The sequence below is a fragment of the Protopterus annectens genome, chromosome 2.part1 (assembly GCF_019279795.1).
Source record: "Protopterus annectens isolate FY-2018-M chromosome 2.part1, PAN1.0, whole genome shotgun sequence".
Classification (NCBI taxonomy): domain Eukaryota; kingdom Metazoa; phylum Chordata; order Ceratodontiformes; family Protopteridae; genus Protopterus; species Protopterus annectens.
Genome location: NC_056729.1, coordinates 682,154,839 through 682,171,794, shown reverse-complemented (window position 1 = coordinate 682,171,794; position 16,956 = coordinate 682,154,839). Strand labels below are relative to the sequence as shown.

The 16,956-nt window shown below is 38.4% G+C and overlaps 1 protein-coding gene across 2 annotated transcripts in view; it reads left to right on the top strand.

Annotated features, from left to right (window-relative positions):
- The window catches only part of FGL1 (fibrinogen like 1), a 399,209-nt gene that overhangs the window by 285,569 nt on the left and 96,684 nt on the right, over positions 1–16,956 (top strand). For both annotated transcript variants that reach the window (XM_044062419.1, XM_044062420.1), the window contains exon 7: positions 9,531–9,718. In XM_044062419.1, coding sequence (XP_043918354.1) covers positions 9,531–9,718 — 188 coding nt within the window. The remainder of the gene's footprint in view (positions 1–9,530; positions 9,719–16,956) is intronic.

The window sequence follows — 16,956 nt, the reverse complement described above, 5'->3', positions numbered from 1 at the left end:
AAACTAAGTCAAGCATTTCAAATCTTTCTTTTGAAGTTAAAATTATTTCAAATCTATCATTAGTACATTCTTCCTATTGTTTTAACTAAGAGTTAAATTGCTAGATTTAAACATGCAAATGTATTTTTATTGCTCTATTCCTGACCAGCTGTAAGATGACAACAGGGAGATGTTAAGAATGTAAATGTAGTTAATCTGTCAGCCTGGGAACACCAGGAAAATGTAAAATGTGATGTAATGTTTATCAGAACTGCAATAACAATTTAAACAGTGAGAACCAGAGATTATTAAGCATTTTGATCGTGGACATCCAACTCAGCACTGCCTATGCTCTATATGTGTAAGTTATTTTAGGACTGTTTTTTCTTAAAAAATAACTAGGAGCTAGAAAGTTTAGACTAAGTGTTTTTCTGTATTCCCATCAAACCTTTCCTACTGAATTATTTTAAGTTTATGTGTGATCTCTGAACTCTTGAATAGCACTGTGGTGTAGTAGTATTGTCTTGTGTTTTTAGTATGTATTATTAAATATGTTTAAACCTTTTTCAACTGTGGATGGTTTATGTAGAGATAAATTAAGCTCTAGAGTACATTGCATACTTATAAGTGATCCTGTACTAAGCCCTTCCAATAAGCCTTGATTGCTTAGTTACACTACTATTGGATAATAATATTGCATAGTAATAATTGGGCACCCTTTTAAGGGCATTTGGGTAGTTGATAATTATTAGCTGGTGGTAGCAGGAATTATGACCATATAGTCTGGGTATAGGGGCACAGCTGAAGAATCTGTGTCAGCCTTTCCCAGAAGTGTCTGTGAAGTTGTATAAATACTTATCTCAAAGTGTGTGTGTGTGTGTGTGTGTGTGTGTGTGTGTGTGTGTGTGTGTGTGTGTGTGTGTGTGTGTGTGTTTGTGTGTCAGCTACTTGGGCAGGGACACAAAGCACTGGTTGGACAGAGAGAGTACTGGAGGTTAGCTTGCCAGCTAGGCTGAGATCTGGACCCTATAGTTGTGCCAGTGGGGAGTCTTATTGGGGACCTGGAGAGCAAGGGAGCAGCCAGCCCCAGACTGACTGTGATCTCTGTGTGCTCTTAAGGGAAATTGCACTTTACTGTGTGTATTTGTTATCCTTTCTCTTATATGAGACGCCCTCTCTGGTGTTAGTGGTGAGGATTGAGGCTCCTTGATTGCTGGGCCAGGGCACAGGCATCACACTGATCATTAAAATTAATTTTAACACTCTTATAAGTATATTGTGGGCTACTTAAATCAAAATTAAAACTTAAATTAAAATTAGAACAAACTGAAAAAAAAGTCATGTTTAATAAAACATTTTATTCTTTATCGTTTTAAACACTAGAATAGTCAGTGTATCTGTTTTACTTCTTCAATGATCTACCATATCTGAAGAAGTTAACAGAACTATGTACAACAGATATTCATTTGAAGACAAAATTCAGGAGTTCCTCTCTACAAATCTTGACAATCAAAGTTTTCACAGTCTCTGTTTACTTGCAAAATTACCTGACTATGGCACTTTGGCTGCTCATCTTTCTTAACTATTGACTTTGAAATATTTGCCTTGCACAGATGTTTGCATTTTCATCTGTACAACTAATCATATAGTGCACAAACTACAAAGGTTACTTTTTCAACTACTTTAGCTGTTTTATATTTAAATTGTAAATTGAAGCTGCCTTGGTTTACCTTATGTATTTGTTCCTGCCATAGTTATTTTTAATTATTTTTACTTTTAGCTGCAACTCCTAGGCTGTGGCTGAAATGGGTCCCTTATGCTCAGCCCACTACTCCAGTAACCACATTTAATGAACAAATAAATACTTTGAACTTCAATTAATTATAACTTGCATGAGTCACAATATCACAAAATAGCAATGACTTTACAGCAACACCTGGTGTTTGTGTGTGTGTGTGTGTGTGTGTGTGTGTGTGTTTATAAACACACATCAGGGGAATGGGTTTTGCCTTACGTCCACTGCTTGTTGTGATAAGCTGCAGTTTCACCAAGACCCTGCATAGGAAAATGTGGGTATCAGAAAATGAATGATGGATGTTGTGCTGCATTTATGTAATTCTGCGTCAAAGTATTTATAGACTATGGTATATTTCATTCATGCATACATTTGAAGTGCTTTCAGCTACCAGTAAAGACCTACATTAAATGCACATAAACTTCAAAACTTCAATAAATTACTATAAATGGTTTTGAATACAAAACAAGGGGCACTCTCTCTCTCTCTCTCTCGATATATATATATATATATATATATATATATATATATATATATATATATATGTATGTATATATATATATATATATGCAGACATATATATTTGTGTGTGCGTGTGTGTAATTGGGCAAGAAACATTAACTGTTCCATCTCTTGGCAAATGAAAAAAACTTTTAATACTAACCTAAGTACTTTTAGTGCTAACCTATGAACCTATATAAACCGAACTGATGGCAGCTTTTCTGAACATGAAATTGTTTCAGCTTAATATTCCCCCTGGATTCTAAAACAGATTGTGCTCATGTTAAGATCCTTTGCCAAGTTCCCAAGGATACAGAGAACAGTTGTAACTTGGAGAATTGTCATGCCTGAAATTCAGATTGCTTTGGATTTTGAAAGTTGTTTAATGAATCATTTTTAATAATAAAACGCCCTCAAGCTGTATTGCAAGTAAGCAAAAATGTCAAGCGTTACTCATGTTTAAGCAAGCAAATGTTTAAAACTTGAAAAGGGAGATGTCTTGACAGTACAAGACCAGAATTTATTTTGCACACAGGAACATACTAAATGGAACTGTTTCTTTTTTTATATATATGTTTTACAGCTTTTGCTAGAAAACAAAGCAAAAGAGTAATTGTTCTTTTTTCCACAAATATATCATCATGTCTTGAAAATCATATGTAAGGTATTATGTAATAGAATATGCTTGCTGGTCACTAATAATATCAGAAATAAATCTCCAGTTGTGCAGTGCAATACTTTGTTCTATTCACTTATTTAATCAATTCAGTTCCTAAATACATGCACTTAATAATTAAAACCACACCAAAAGAGTAATATTAATAAAACAGAAGATTCAAACAGTACAAGAGGCAAGAATAAATAAATAATTAACACCAACAATTTTTGTAAAGTAAAAACTGAAACAAGGCCCCTTACAGGATTAAAATATATTCATGTACACATATGGTACTTAAGGAACCTCATGAGAGAGAACTTAGATTCACATACCCAAATCAGGGAAGAGGTAGGTGACTGAAGAGTAGAGCAAGGTAGGTAAATGTTAGCCTACCAGATGTTTCAAGACAGACCATTAGAAGAAACAGCAGCTTCTTCTCTGACAGCCTGAGGCGCCTTACTATGTCATATAATATCACCAACTCACATTGGCACTAAGGGATTTGGTCATATTGACTTATATTGATGTGACACCATGACCTGATGAAAAAATAGGAAAATGGGAGTTAATGACAGTGACTTTAAAGAAAAAGGACTCACAGTGTGAAGGACATTGTATGTAAGTATCAGAACCTTTATGAAACACTTACAGCACATTGTAGATCCTACAAGAACTCGCATTTCATGACATGCAGATGGTGTCTTTGTCAATGACCTTGCTGCAGAGTTCAGTACACACTGAATTTGTGAAAGACCCACATCCAGAACTCAAGGTAAAGAGCATAAAATCAGTTCAGAAGGATGATACCAGAGCCTGGATCATTATCTTTAAATCCAAACATAGAAGCAAGGGCCTGGTCCAGGCTATATTCTTTTTTTGCTCCCCCTAAACTTTGTCTGATGGTTACTCTACTTTAACACACTTGGCCCATTTGTACCAGCTGAATAGGAGTCAAGTAATCCTTGGCTAGACAAGAGCCTTATGATCCACTTTTTCCTGCCCAGAATCTCAACTGGCCCTCCATTCCCCAACAAGAGTCTGGTGATAGTGGTGGTGGGCCAGCATACTAGTCATGGGATGGCCTTCCCTCCCTCTTGGGGGCATGCCTCCATTCTCTGTGGACTTTCTGAGGTTTGCAACTCCTGCCTTCTGAAGAGAAGGCTACCTCCATGTGGCAATTTTTCCACCGTTGTATATTGTGACTGTACTATGGCTGAGATCTTCACTATGCAAACATCTAGTGCTCCCCTAGATGTTAATGTGTGGCACACTAGAAGTGCCTCCTTCACTCAGGAAGCATGATGCTGCAAAGTCCACTCACTCCCATCCTCCATGAACACCTCCTACAGGCACCTGAGCTGCTAATCAAACTCACATTGCCTGTGCTGTACTCATGGCTTTATTCATGTATGCCACAGAGCTGCCTATCCAGGCTATATTCTTAAGGCAGAAATACAGTGCTTTGACAGCTACTAAAACCTGGTCATATAGAATCCACATGTCATCACGAAACATCCCCCAGCTCAGGGACTGAAGACACAAATTTTAGTCTATTGCCCCTGTATGCAGTAAATAGAGCAGAGAGGGGAGCATGTGACCAGTGGATGGTGGCATGCACTAGTATGGCCTCAGTCATGGTTTGGTTGTGCTTTGGTCACTACCAAATCACTAAAGAATAGAATCTAAGCAGTCTTCCAAAGTAGTGAACTCTGGCACATATTCCTGAAGAAAGGATACGTAAAGCCGATTTTCATCCATATATGAGTGATAGTGAACACATATCCCATTATGACCTCCTTAACTGACAACATATATATTGTGAATAAAGAGGGGGGTCAAGATCTAGCTCTGCAGTACTTCACATTCCAGATGGAAAAGATCAGAAGGTTTAATTCCATATAACACCTGCTGGGTGCAGCCTAAGAGGTAAGAGGCAAAAAACACCCTAGGACTATTCCTGCCCACCTGCAATAGGACTTCAGGTGCTCAGTCAAAATTCCCTGATCAGATGCCAGTGAGTAATGCATGAGGACAAAGATATAACTGGTCATCTCTTCCCATCAGTAGGTCATAAACTATTGAAATGAGGTCAGTCTCAGTATTGTACTTATTGTGATGGGAAAGGCACCATTGCAACCAATGTGACACCCAGATGGCAGGATGCAACCCAATGTGATGTCAGGATAGCTGACCCTGATGAATTTAAATCCCACCACTGCCAACCGAGGATGAAGTAATAAAGTAACAAAATACAACATGGCCCCAACAGCATAAAGGGAATATACACTGCTGTCTGCTGTCCTGAGTACGGGCTTCCAACATACATACATATATATAGTGCATACTGCACACAGGCCACTTACAAAGCTGTGTCTTTTGCCAAGCACCCCTAGTCCCATTTCTCATCATTCTCTTGTTCACTGACTTCCAGTGGCCCTTTATTGACTGTAACTGCCTTTCACACAAATTATTTACACACACACAAATGCACATACACAAACACACACACACACACACACACACACACACACACACACACACACACACACACACACACACACACACACACACACAGTTCCCAGGAAAGGCTGGCAGAGTTCTTCAATTCCCACAGTTTTCTTGTTAACACCACCCTGGAATAGCTAGGGGCTTTCAGTTATCTTATAGTTAAATTCATTAAATCCTATATAAATACACCAGTTAATCTCTTTCACTGGAGGAAGGCCTAACTAAGCAGTCTAATGGGAGATGTGTGCTACACATTTAATTAACCAACAATGTAAATGATGATAATAACATACATATATATAATAAATAGTGAATGCCAGCCATAAAGCTTAAAGGTGTATAAATTAACTTTACTTAACTAATAACAAAAGTAGTGCAACTATATGACTGATAACACACAGGGAAATAAAATCAAAGACAGCATAACTAGACAAGAGACAAGATCCATGCAGAAAAATCTAATCTCTAACTGCCTGAGTTCTGTATCTCTTACAGCAGAAATACTGATCCTACCTGTCATAATTTATATATGTAATAACTAGTAGTCACAGATATATCCATCACAATCAAGACATTTTTCTCACATGGCATAGCATAGGTTTTTGCAGTCTGTCCAACACACTTCCCTGAAGTATGTTCCGCCCAAGTTCTGCTATAGATTGGAGTGTTATCCAGATAAGCTAGAACATAGTTTCCTGCTTTTGCTAGGATGCAAGCTACCAGCCTTTGGAAAATTGTTATGGCATTCTTTATACCAAGGGGCATTTTTAAAAATTCATACAACCCAAATGGGCTCAAAAACACTGACCTCTCCCTGGCTGCAAGTGTCCATGGTACTTGCTTTTGATCAAGTCAGTAGTAGTTAGATACTTAGCCCTAACCATATGCTTTAAGGTTTTATCTGTCTTGGGCTTGGCATAATTTGATAATGTTTCATAGTTTATTTTCCTGTACCCTGTACAGAATTGGATGCCACCATTTTTCTTTGGGACCAGGACCACTGGTGAGAACCAGGGACTGTTAGACTCCTGGATTATGTCCAGTTTCAACATGTCCTTCAGTTCCTCTTTTAATGTCTATCTAACTCTTTTAGGTACTCTGTAAGAGGGTTGTTTGATGGGATGCTAAAGACCCTTGTCCATGTGGTGCTCTAAATAATACAAAAAATCCCCTCAAAAAAAAAAAAAAAGGGGTAAGAAGCAGAAAGATACCTTGTTTTCTTCCCTAGAGCTTCAGTGGCATGTCTTCTATGAGAATCAAACAAAATACACAATCCCCTATATTTAAATACTGTCTTTCAAATAATTAACAATTGATTATTAAAAATCACTTAAAAATTAACTCACACACTTGTCTTAAAGCAACAGAGTATTTTTAACATTATATAAAATTTTGCAGGCAATTTCCCATTTATATCATATGGTACTAGAGTTTCATATTTTAAACTCAACCTAACTTTTAATGTGACCACAGCCTAAGCCACATGACCATCACCCCTCACACCTCTCAACCTCCTAGCACAAAAAATCTGGACAAAGCCAAAAATAATGGGAGGACAAAGGTCCAAAATAGGGATAATTTTTAAATCTTCTTCTTCTTTTGTCTATTCCCGGTTAGGAGGTTGCCACAGCAGAACAATGGTCTGCAGAACAATTGTCAGTGGAGTTTTATGGTGTCGAGTTGCCAGCCCGGTGCCCAACATTTTACAAAAGGCACACACATGCACGCACTCACACCTAAGGCCAATTTAGAGTGTCCAATCCACCTAGAGCATGTCTTTGGGATGTGGGAGGAAACCGGAGCACCCGGAGGAAACCCATATGACTACAGGAAGGACATGCTGACTCCGCACAGAAGGCACTCCAGCTGAGAATCGAACCAGAGAACAGGGACAAGTTTTAAATATTTCTCCCAAAAACATAGGAAGTTGATAGGATAACAGCTTTTGCAGTATCATGCATTTTCTGAAGGGTGTGAAATCTGAAGCTCAATTTTCTGTCATTATTTATGAACTTTAATCCTCAATTATTTTTCAGGAAACCACAAATTTAATGAGGAATGGGCCAAAATTATGAGGCAAAAATCTGGATAACTGAGAGGTATATCACACCTAGCTAAATTAATCATAGAAAAAGCAATAAATTCAAAAATATTTACTTTGCTGTTATGCCATTCAAATCGCCCACTGTCACACTGTTAGCAATGTTCTTGTTCCCTAAGTCAGATAGATATTCCTGTATCCATAGTTTCACTTTTTTTTTATTTGCCCAATATAGCATTTAACCTCATGACATTTACATCTAATAGTATACACTATCTTGCCAGACAAGGAAGAACACTGTTCCTTCATCTTGTGCATTTTACCATTAATTTTGCTCTAAACTCCAGATAAGACACATTAGTTCTTCCAAATCTGTGCATTCACAACTTGCCAACACTTACAGATTCTTTGGCTACTGTATAAGACAAAATCTTTTAAGTCTTCTAGAGTATAAAAATAAAAACAGATGACCTGAGTAACACATTATATAAAGCGTTACCTGCCATTAAAATGCCAGTTCAACTTAATATGAACAAAAATTTCAGAAAACATTGAATACTTATTAACAATATGGTTTTTCACCTATGTTTCCACAATACTGGGAATTGGTCCAATATAGGGGCCTTACTGATGTTACCCCTTCATTACTTTTATCAAACATGATATTTTTATATTTCTGAATCAAAATTTTAGGTTACACCCTTTGGGTTAACCTAAATGCCATACCTTTTACCAATTCAGGAAATATTTCCTCATCTGAAGTGTTATTCTTTAGCATAATGAACTCCCTCAGTTATAACACTGAAGAAAATGAGGTGGATGGGCACTGATAGAACAAAAAATATTATTATCAGAAGTATATTTTTTAAGTAATCTAGATTTAATTAGTAACCTATCCCTACCTGTTAATGTATCATAGGGTGTAGGGATAGGGTTGAGGCAGGGACAGGGCTGAGGCTACCATGTGTTTGTAAGCTAGAGGTGTCCTGTGCTCTCCTCATTGAGACTCCCCCCCCCCCACAGGTGAACTGGATGCCACTCCCATCTTCATTGGCTAGCTACTGTAGACATCTGTGCCACTACTCAAACTCAGGTAGACCATGGTATAGTAAGGATGATATCCTTCTATGCCATGGTGCAAGCTTTAGGTATACCTGTCTCTTAATCAAAATGGATTTTGTATGCCATAGATTGAAATATACCTGTACAAATAAAGCCAGTAGAAACCAAAACTGCCAGCATTTTAAGGAAAAAGAGTAAACATAATGCAAAACAAACAATGTGAGAACTGCAATGAGCCAATCAAAAATATTATTACTGGCAAATTGGATCCCCCTAAAAAACTAAATTTAACATTGTCCAAACTAAAACAAAGTACATCACTTTACAAGAAATAATTCAAATTACACTAGAGGAAAAGTACAGCAATAATATTTAAATTTAAAATAATAATAATAATAATAACAAATAAAGCATTCCTTTGTACTAAACCACCAATGTGGCAGCCCAGTCATAAAAACTTGCATGAATCCAGGTTCAGTAGACAACTTGCTCAGTTAATGCATCCCACTGCAATGACTGTAAAATTGTAAATAAAAAATAAAAAAAAAACATAAAAACTTGTTCCTTAAACCTATTTTGCAACACAAGCACATTTAAACACACACACACACACACACAAACACAAACACACACACACACACACACACACACATACACACACACACACACACACACACACACACACACACACTTCATCAGACTCTGAAATAAATTTCCTCTATTCTTTCAAAGGAATTTTCGGTATCAGATGGAGTACTAAAATACTATACAAATATTGATTTTATGGTGCTTATGATTTCTGCCTTATTAAATACAATAACATCTTACTGATGTTATATGCAGTGAGGTTTACACATCCTTTTAGAAGTTTTTGCTTGAAACACTGTAGTTTAAGATGTTAGTTACAAGCAATAAGTATTGGTCTGTTTTATAATTTAATCTCCTAATATTCCATATTTGGTAAAGTTATCCAATTTTCCCACCAGGATTCATACCCGTTGAGTTTTGGTTCGTACTCTGGTTCTGCTGGTGACTCTCTTTCAGGAGGATTTCACCCAGAAGTCCAATGGTGGGCAAACCACAATGGAATGAAATTCAGTACCCGTGACAGGGACAATGACCGCTATGAAAAAAATTGTGCAAAAGAGGATAGAAGTGGCTGGTGGTTTAACAGGTACTGTATGATTCTTTTTCTGATTGTTTTTTTTAAAATAGATGGTTTGGCAAGTGCCAAACACTATATTTTGATGTAAGGCACACACATACTTAGCACTCCATTTAATATTAAATTACACTTGGTATTATTTAATGTATTTCACACATAATGGGACACTAGCTGAAATCAATGTATACAATACCTGTGGCACACTAGTTTATGCATCTTCTAATTAGAGTAGGTCATTTTAAGTATAGACAAAATATTCAAATAAAGTTACATAACAGAAGCTACTTAAACTCTTAAATGTCACTTACTATGTTACTTAGTATATGACCCAAATTTAGGAAAAGTTTTGGGCTTCCACAATAGCTGGATAGATGGACTATGCTAAGGAATTGTACATCTTGATATTAAAGGGAGAACAGTAAGTATTAATGAAGCTGTACACTTTGCAGCAACGTAAGAAACCTTATTACTGTAGGGTAAGCATTCAGCATGCAAACCCAAGAAGCTTGAATTCACAGTAGCACATCCTATTTCTACTGCCCCTTAATGACACTAAGTTTTGAATGCATGAACACTTTAACAACAGCATTAATTCCAATGTTTTCTAATGTATGTGACATTCTTGACTACTTTCTTGGATGCCACAGAAAATAGTGGAGGTTACAAGCAACTCAGTTTAATGTTCACATAAGAAGTTGCACGTAGCATGAATGCTTATAGGTAACCAAACAACTCTGTGGGCTCAGTTCCAAAAGACCACTTACACTGACAGCAGTCTTTTGGAATATGGCCCCTGGAGTAAGCCTTATTTTAGATAGGCCTTCCACGGAAGTAAATCCCTTACACTGAGAGCAACCCTTTTGGAATCTGGTCTCATATTGTGTAAGATAGTTTGGTTAAGCATTCCAGGGATGGGAAAGACAACTAACAACACTCAAATTAACATTTACACATTCAAATCTTTAATGATATTACATTTTATCAAGTTAAGCAAAAATTTGGCAGATGTCATCAGTCAACCAACAGCAATATGTCAGATTTGATTTTGGAGCCTTGTTTAAATGTTGGTTGGTCTGTGGCACTCTGTATTAGTCTGAAGAAGCGGATAGGATTCTGTGAAAACACTCACTTTAGTTTTGTGTTCATTCATTAAACTTTATCTAATTTAGCAGCCTTGTGTGACCAACATTTTCTTCTACTTTTTTGGATACTATTGTTTTTCACTGGTCACTTGATTCGGTGGCTCAGTATATATATTATTTTTGTTCCATTATACTTTGTTATTATCCTGCACTGAACATGGCTGAAGGGATTAATCAGAACCAAAGGGCAGAAACTTTTACTGACAATGTGCAATCTGCCACAGTTATAAATGGTAAAATGATGACGGATCGTTTGGAGTCTCTTTTGAACCTGCAATTTAATCCGTTATTGGCTGAGGACCTACATATTCCACAAGGTATAGAGACATCAAGGACTGATCAATATACTAATTTTCTAAAAGACTTTCGTTTGCTAGAGAATAAACTATATAAGTTTAAACGGCTGCAGTGGCAGCGGTTTCACCTGGAAGCCTCCCTTAAACTAAATATTGTACCGAGGGAGCTCCGGGTGTTAACTATGCCAAGCTATAATGAGCAAAAACAAATCCGAGGATACACCAAAAGCTGAGATGACACGATTTCACTGTATCAAATCCTTTATTAGAACCAAAATGCCTAGGACAGTTAGCGCTTTCACGTTGTAGTAACGCTTCTTCAGATTTGATACAGTGAAATCGTGTCATCTCAGCTTTTGGTGTATCCTTGGATTTGTTTTTGCTCATTGTGACTTTATCACTACGAGGGTCCTTTACTCAGGAAGGAGGTTTGTTACTTGTTGTTTCATTTGGGTATGCCAAGCTATGGTCAAACTCTTCCAGAATTGCTTAGGTGCTGGCAAATATTGAATCTTGAATGCAGCGCGAAGTACATGCAGCTACTTATCGATTTTTTTCAACCAGACGAAAGCAAACTACTTAGTGACATTTATAGTCTACAGAATAATATCTATGATAACTTTGATGCAGAAGTCTATGGTGATAAAATGGATAGTCTACATGAGAACATCTCCATGTATGAAAAAAGGCTTACAGCAACCAAAACTAAGAAGATACAAAGGTACCGTAATGATTTTCAAACAGGTAATGTATTTTCTTGGTCTAGGGATACACATTATGTTAATGGTCCTAGGCAAGCAGCAGAAAAATGGGAGGAATCACCATAATACGAACTATCATACTGACTCAGCAGCCCCTTCAATAGTTGTATTAGCATTGGAAGGGGAAGCTCCTGTTACAGTAAATGACTCACAGAGTTTAACTCATAAATCTAATGAAGCTTTGTTAATTTCTGTAAAACGTCATGATGTCAATGATGCTAGTCGAACAGATAAAGTTATTTCACCAGCTGTTAAACCTAAATAAGCCTTGGTAGTGAGGGCAGGGCCAAGTGAAATACAACAAGGGGCTGTTGCCATTTGTTCGCTACAGCAACAAAAGAATTTTTTATTGCAGAATCCTCTGCCGATACGAGGGAGATCCAGAAATCGAGCTGCCAATGTGAGAATGCGGCGACGTCACAGTGTAGACAAGCATACCAAGAATGGCAAAAGACCTAAACAGGTCTAGTTTTCAACATTTCTTCCTTTTCTTTAACAGATGCTCATTTGTCACTGTTGAATAAAGGGCTGAGTTTTGTTCCAGCACAAAAAGTCGAATTGGTAGATGTACTCAGAGACCTTAAGTTGTTTGGCAGAACTTTAACGCTGAAAGCTATGTTTAAAGGGGACATGAATGAACATAATGTTTTTAAAAGACCTAGCATTTGTATTCCACCAAATAATGCAGTCATTGACCTTTTTATTGATCCAAAAATGCTCGGTGCTGACTAAATCCAACCTGTGGGAAGACAGTCCAGAAATTCAAACAAGAAAAAACCTTCCGGATGGATGCTGCTGTCGTATAAAAGTACTTTATTAAAACCAGAGACAGGTATAAAATCCAAAGACACAAATACAGAAGATGTTAGCGCTTTCGGGTGTAACCCTTCATCAGACAGAGCACAATCATCATGAAACATTATTTAAAACAAATCTAAGCCAATCAAACATTAGTAAAACACCCGCCTATTTCTCAAGGCGGGCTTCATAGGTATGACATCATTGAGGCCGGGCCATCTATGGGCCATTAGTTCTATGATCCACCTAGATTCAATCAGTTCTGTCTGTTGTTTTATGTCCCCGCCTCTTTTATTCAGTGTGACATTCACTATAGCCCTAAAAGTAAAGGCATGTGTTGGAAATTCAATAACATGCCTACATAGGGCATTGTGCACATCACCATTTCTTATGGCTGACAGATGCTGTAACTGTCTCACTTTAAAGACCAACAATATGTTTAAAGTGAGACTGTTACAGCATCTGTCAGCCATAAGAAATGGTGTCATACCTATGAAGCCCGCCTTGAGAAATAGGCGGGTGTTTTACTAATGTTTGATTGGCTTAGATTTGTTTTAAATAATGTTTCATGATGATACGACAGCAGCATCCATCCGGAACCTTTTTATTGATGTTTGTGAAAAGCCAGTTAGAGAAAAATTTGCTGAGAGTGGTCATAACACTTTTTATAATTTGACTGCATCAGAAAGGCAGGCTTTACATGAACTTAAGGATCTTACATCTGTTCAGATTCGCCCTGCAGATATGGGATGGGGAATTGTTATTTTAGACACAGATCTGTTTGTAACTGGTGTGTTGAAACTACTGCAAGATGTTAGCACGTATGAATGTATTACTTTGCAGACAGTTAATGCAGTTATAGATAGAACACAATTTTTTGTCTTTGACTTACTAATAACAGGAATGATATCTGACTCCTTGTTTGAATACTTTAAAGTTGATACACCCACTATACCGGTAATTTATGGCCTACCGAAGGTGCATAAAGATCTATTTTATCCTCCCATGTGCCCTATTGTGTCAGGCAAGGGTTGGGTAACTGAGCCCCTTTCCATTTTTGTGGAAAAGAATTTACATCCTATTTTAAATAGTTGCACTACTATCCTTAAAGATACCAAAGATTTTCTTAGTGAATTGGGTACGCAGATGCAAGCTGTAGGTAATGCGTATTGGTTTGTGACTCTGGATATTGAGTCACTTTTTACAGTGATCCTGAATACTTGGGGCATGGAGAACATTAGACCCTTATTAATTGGTAAGAACATCCACACCTCCAAGGTTAGATTGTTATGCTCATTGTTGGATATTATTTTGGAAAATAATATTTGTATGTTTAAAGAGGAGTACTATATACAGAAGTTTGGCATGGCCATGGGCACAACTTGTGCAAATAGCTACGCCAACCTTTCTTTGGTACAATAGGAAATGAATTTTGTTCTTTCTGGTAATGATTTTAGTAACTCCATTAAGTGGTATAAAAGATTTGTGGATGACATCTTTCTTTTGTGGCATGGTACTGAGCAAAGCTTGAAAGATTTCCTTTACTACCTAAATAATGTGACATATTTTCTTAAGTTTACATACAAGTACTCTCTCTATGAGATAAATTTCCTTGATGTGAAGGTCACAAGGAATGCAGTTTCTGCACTGACCACTTCTTTATATAGGAAACCAGTAAGGAACAACAACCTCTTACATAATCAGAGTATGCATCCTGTACATACTAAAAGGAATGTATTGAAGGGGCAGGTTTTTAGAACTATCTGCCTTTATAATGACAATGAGCTCCTGCAGCAGCCTCTGTCTTTAATGAAAAATGAATTCATGGAGAGAGGCTATAAAGAACATGATATTATATGTTCATAGGTTCATACTATCTGCCCTAGGGCATTTATAAGCCTAGCCAGAGTATGTTTGGCTTTCGCCACCCATTTTAAATTAATTTTGCTATGCCCTTTTGCGAGGTTAGTATACTGTGCCTCTGTCTAACAGTGACACAGAAGTGATACCCGGGGTAAACCTACGATCTCCCATCCACTCATCAAGATTCCTCTTGAAGAGTTGTATGAGGGACTCTGCCTAACCTGGACTGGGATTTTATTCCAGAGTGAAGGGAGCCTCTGGGCTATGAATCTGTCCCTCCAGCATGTCCTATTTATTTCAGTGCTGAGGTTCAAGTCTCTCGAGCGTGTAGCTCGATGGGATTTGGAGTTTTTGAGGTGCAGCATGTCCCTTAATTCCGGGTTGGACATGGCTTTATACGTCAGGCACAGGTCGCCTCTGAGCAGGCAGTATGCCACTGAGTAGAGCTGGAGTTTCTTTAACCAGGCAGCATATGGCATCTGTTTGAGCCCTTTGATCCTCTTGGTGAGGTACTTTTGGGGTCTTTCCAGTTGCTGCACAAAAGGGGCATTGCACTCGATTATGGGCCTGATGAGGGATGAGTAAAGAGGCACGATGACCTCCCCTAATCTAGATGTGAATCCCTTCATGATTAGGTGGGCTATATAAAATATTTTTCTAACCAGTTTGGCCACGTGGTTGTCAAATGAGAGATTGCTATCAACTTGGGTCCCCAGGTCCCTAATTACTTCTTCTGTACTTAATGGATTACCACCTATGTGGTAATTTGTGGGCACTTTGTTTTTGCCAAAGGGGATGACTATACACTTTTTGGTGTTTAGCTTGAGGCCATGACTCTGGCACCAGTTGTCTGTTTCTATGAGGCCCTTTTGGAGGTTGCTTGTGTCGGCTGGAGAGTTGATTATGGCACCCAATTTGCAATCATCTGCGAACTTGGTCAGCCACAGTCCTTCCGTGTTGGCCTGTACCTCCGAGAAATATATACCGAACAAGAGAGGTCCCAGGACTGAGCCTTGTGGGATGCCACTTGTAACTGGTTTGGAGTCTGACATGGCTCCAGCAATTCTAACCATGTGGGTTTTGTCCTTGAGCCAGTTTGCAACCCATCTAGTGACATAGGGGTTTATATTTAAGCTGGTGAGCGTATCAATAATGCCCGAGTGGGGTATTGTATCAAAGGCTTTTGTGAGGTCCAGGTAGGCTGTGTTGACCACCTTCCCTTTGTCAGTGGCCTTGGTGACTGTTTCAAAGAAGTCGACCAGGTTTAAGAGGCAGGATCTGCCCTTAACAAAGTTGAACTGGGTAGGATCCAGTGTCTGTAGGTCCCTAATATCTTTATTTATGAGGTCCATGATGATCCTTTCCATAGCTTTGCAGACCAAGCTAGTCAGGCTTATGGGACGATAGTTTCCAGGGTCCATTGAGGCACCACCTTTGTGGAGAGGGACCACTGTTGCTGTACACCACTCTTTGGGTACATATCCTGTAGAAAGGCTGAGATTGAACATTAGTTTTATGTTTGGGTTTAGCTCTTCTTGGAGTTCATGTAGAACGCAGCCTGGGACACCATCTGGTCCCATTGATGCTGTGTTTTTTGCTTTGGAGAGGCGGCTCTTACCTGAGTATCTGAGATGTTAGGGGGGCAGCACTCTGCTGGGATAGATATTTGCCCTTTTGGTGGGGAGGGGGGGGGTTGTGCTGAACCTGTCAGCTAGGATGTTGGCAATGTCTGTGGGTTCGGTGTATTTTTTGTCATTTTGGACTAATTCTGAGCATATCTGGGAATTCCCACCCAGGTTCCTAACATAACTAAAGAAAGCCTTGTGATTATCCTTAGTATCCTGTGCAATTTTTCTCTCTAAGCTGGCCTTAGACAATTTTATGAGTGCCCTTAGTTTTTTGCTAATACTGATCAGAGATGCCTTCCCTTTTTGGGATTTTGCTCTATCATGTACTAGCTTCCTCCTTCTATTGTATAGTTTGTTTATGGCTGGAATCCACCTGACAGGACGTCTGCCTTTGGAGGATTGGGTCTTGGTTTTATTTGGGATTGCATGATCCATGCATTCCTGAAGGTGTTCACAGAATGCATTTATAAAGGATTCTGCAGTCTGGGCCATATTTTCCAAAGGCCCGGGGGCTTTGAAGGATTCCACTTTGGATTTGAGGAGTGTGAAATTTGCTTTAGATAAGTTTTTCACTGTGGTTTTCTGGGCATGGGGTGGGGTCGGGATGTGAATATCCAGTGAGATCAGTTTATGGTCTGATCTTACCAGTGAGGGATACACTTCTGGTCTGGAGCATAGAGTCCCCATGTTGGTGATGATCAGGTCCAGTATGTTTTCCCCTCTTGTGAGAGTGATAACATGTTGTTCCATAGCATTTGA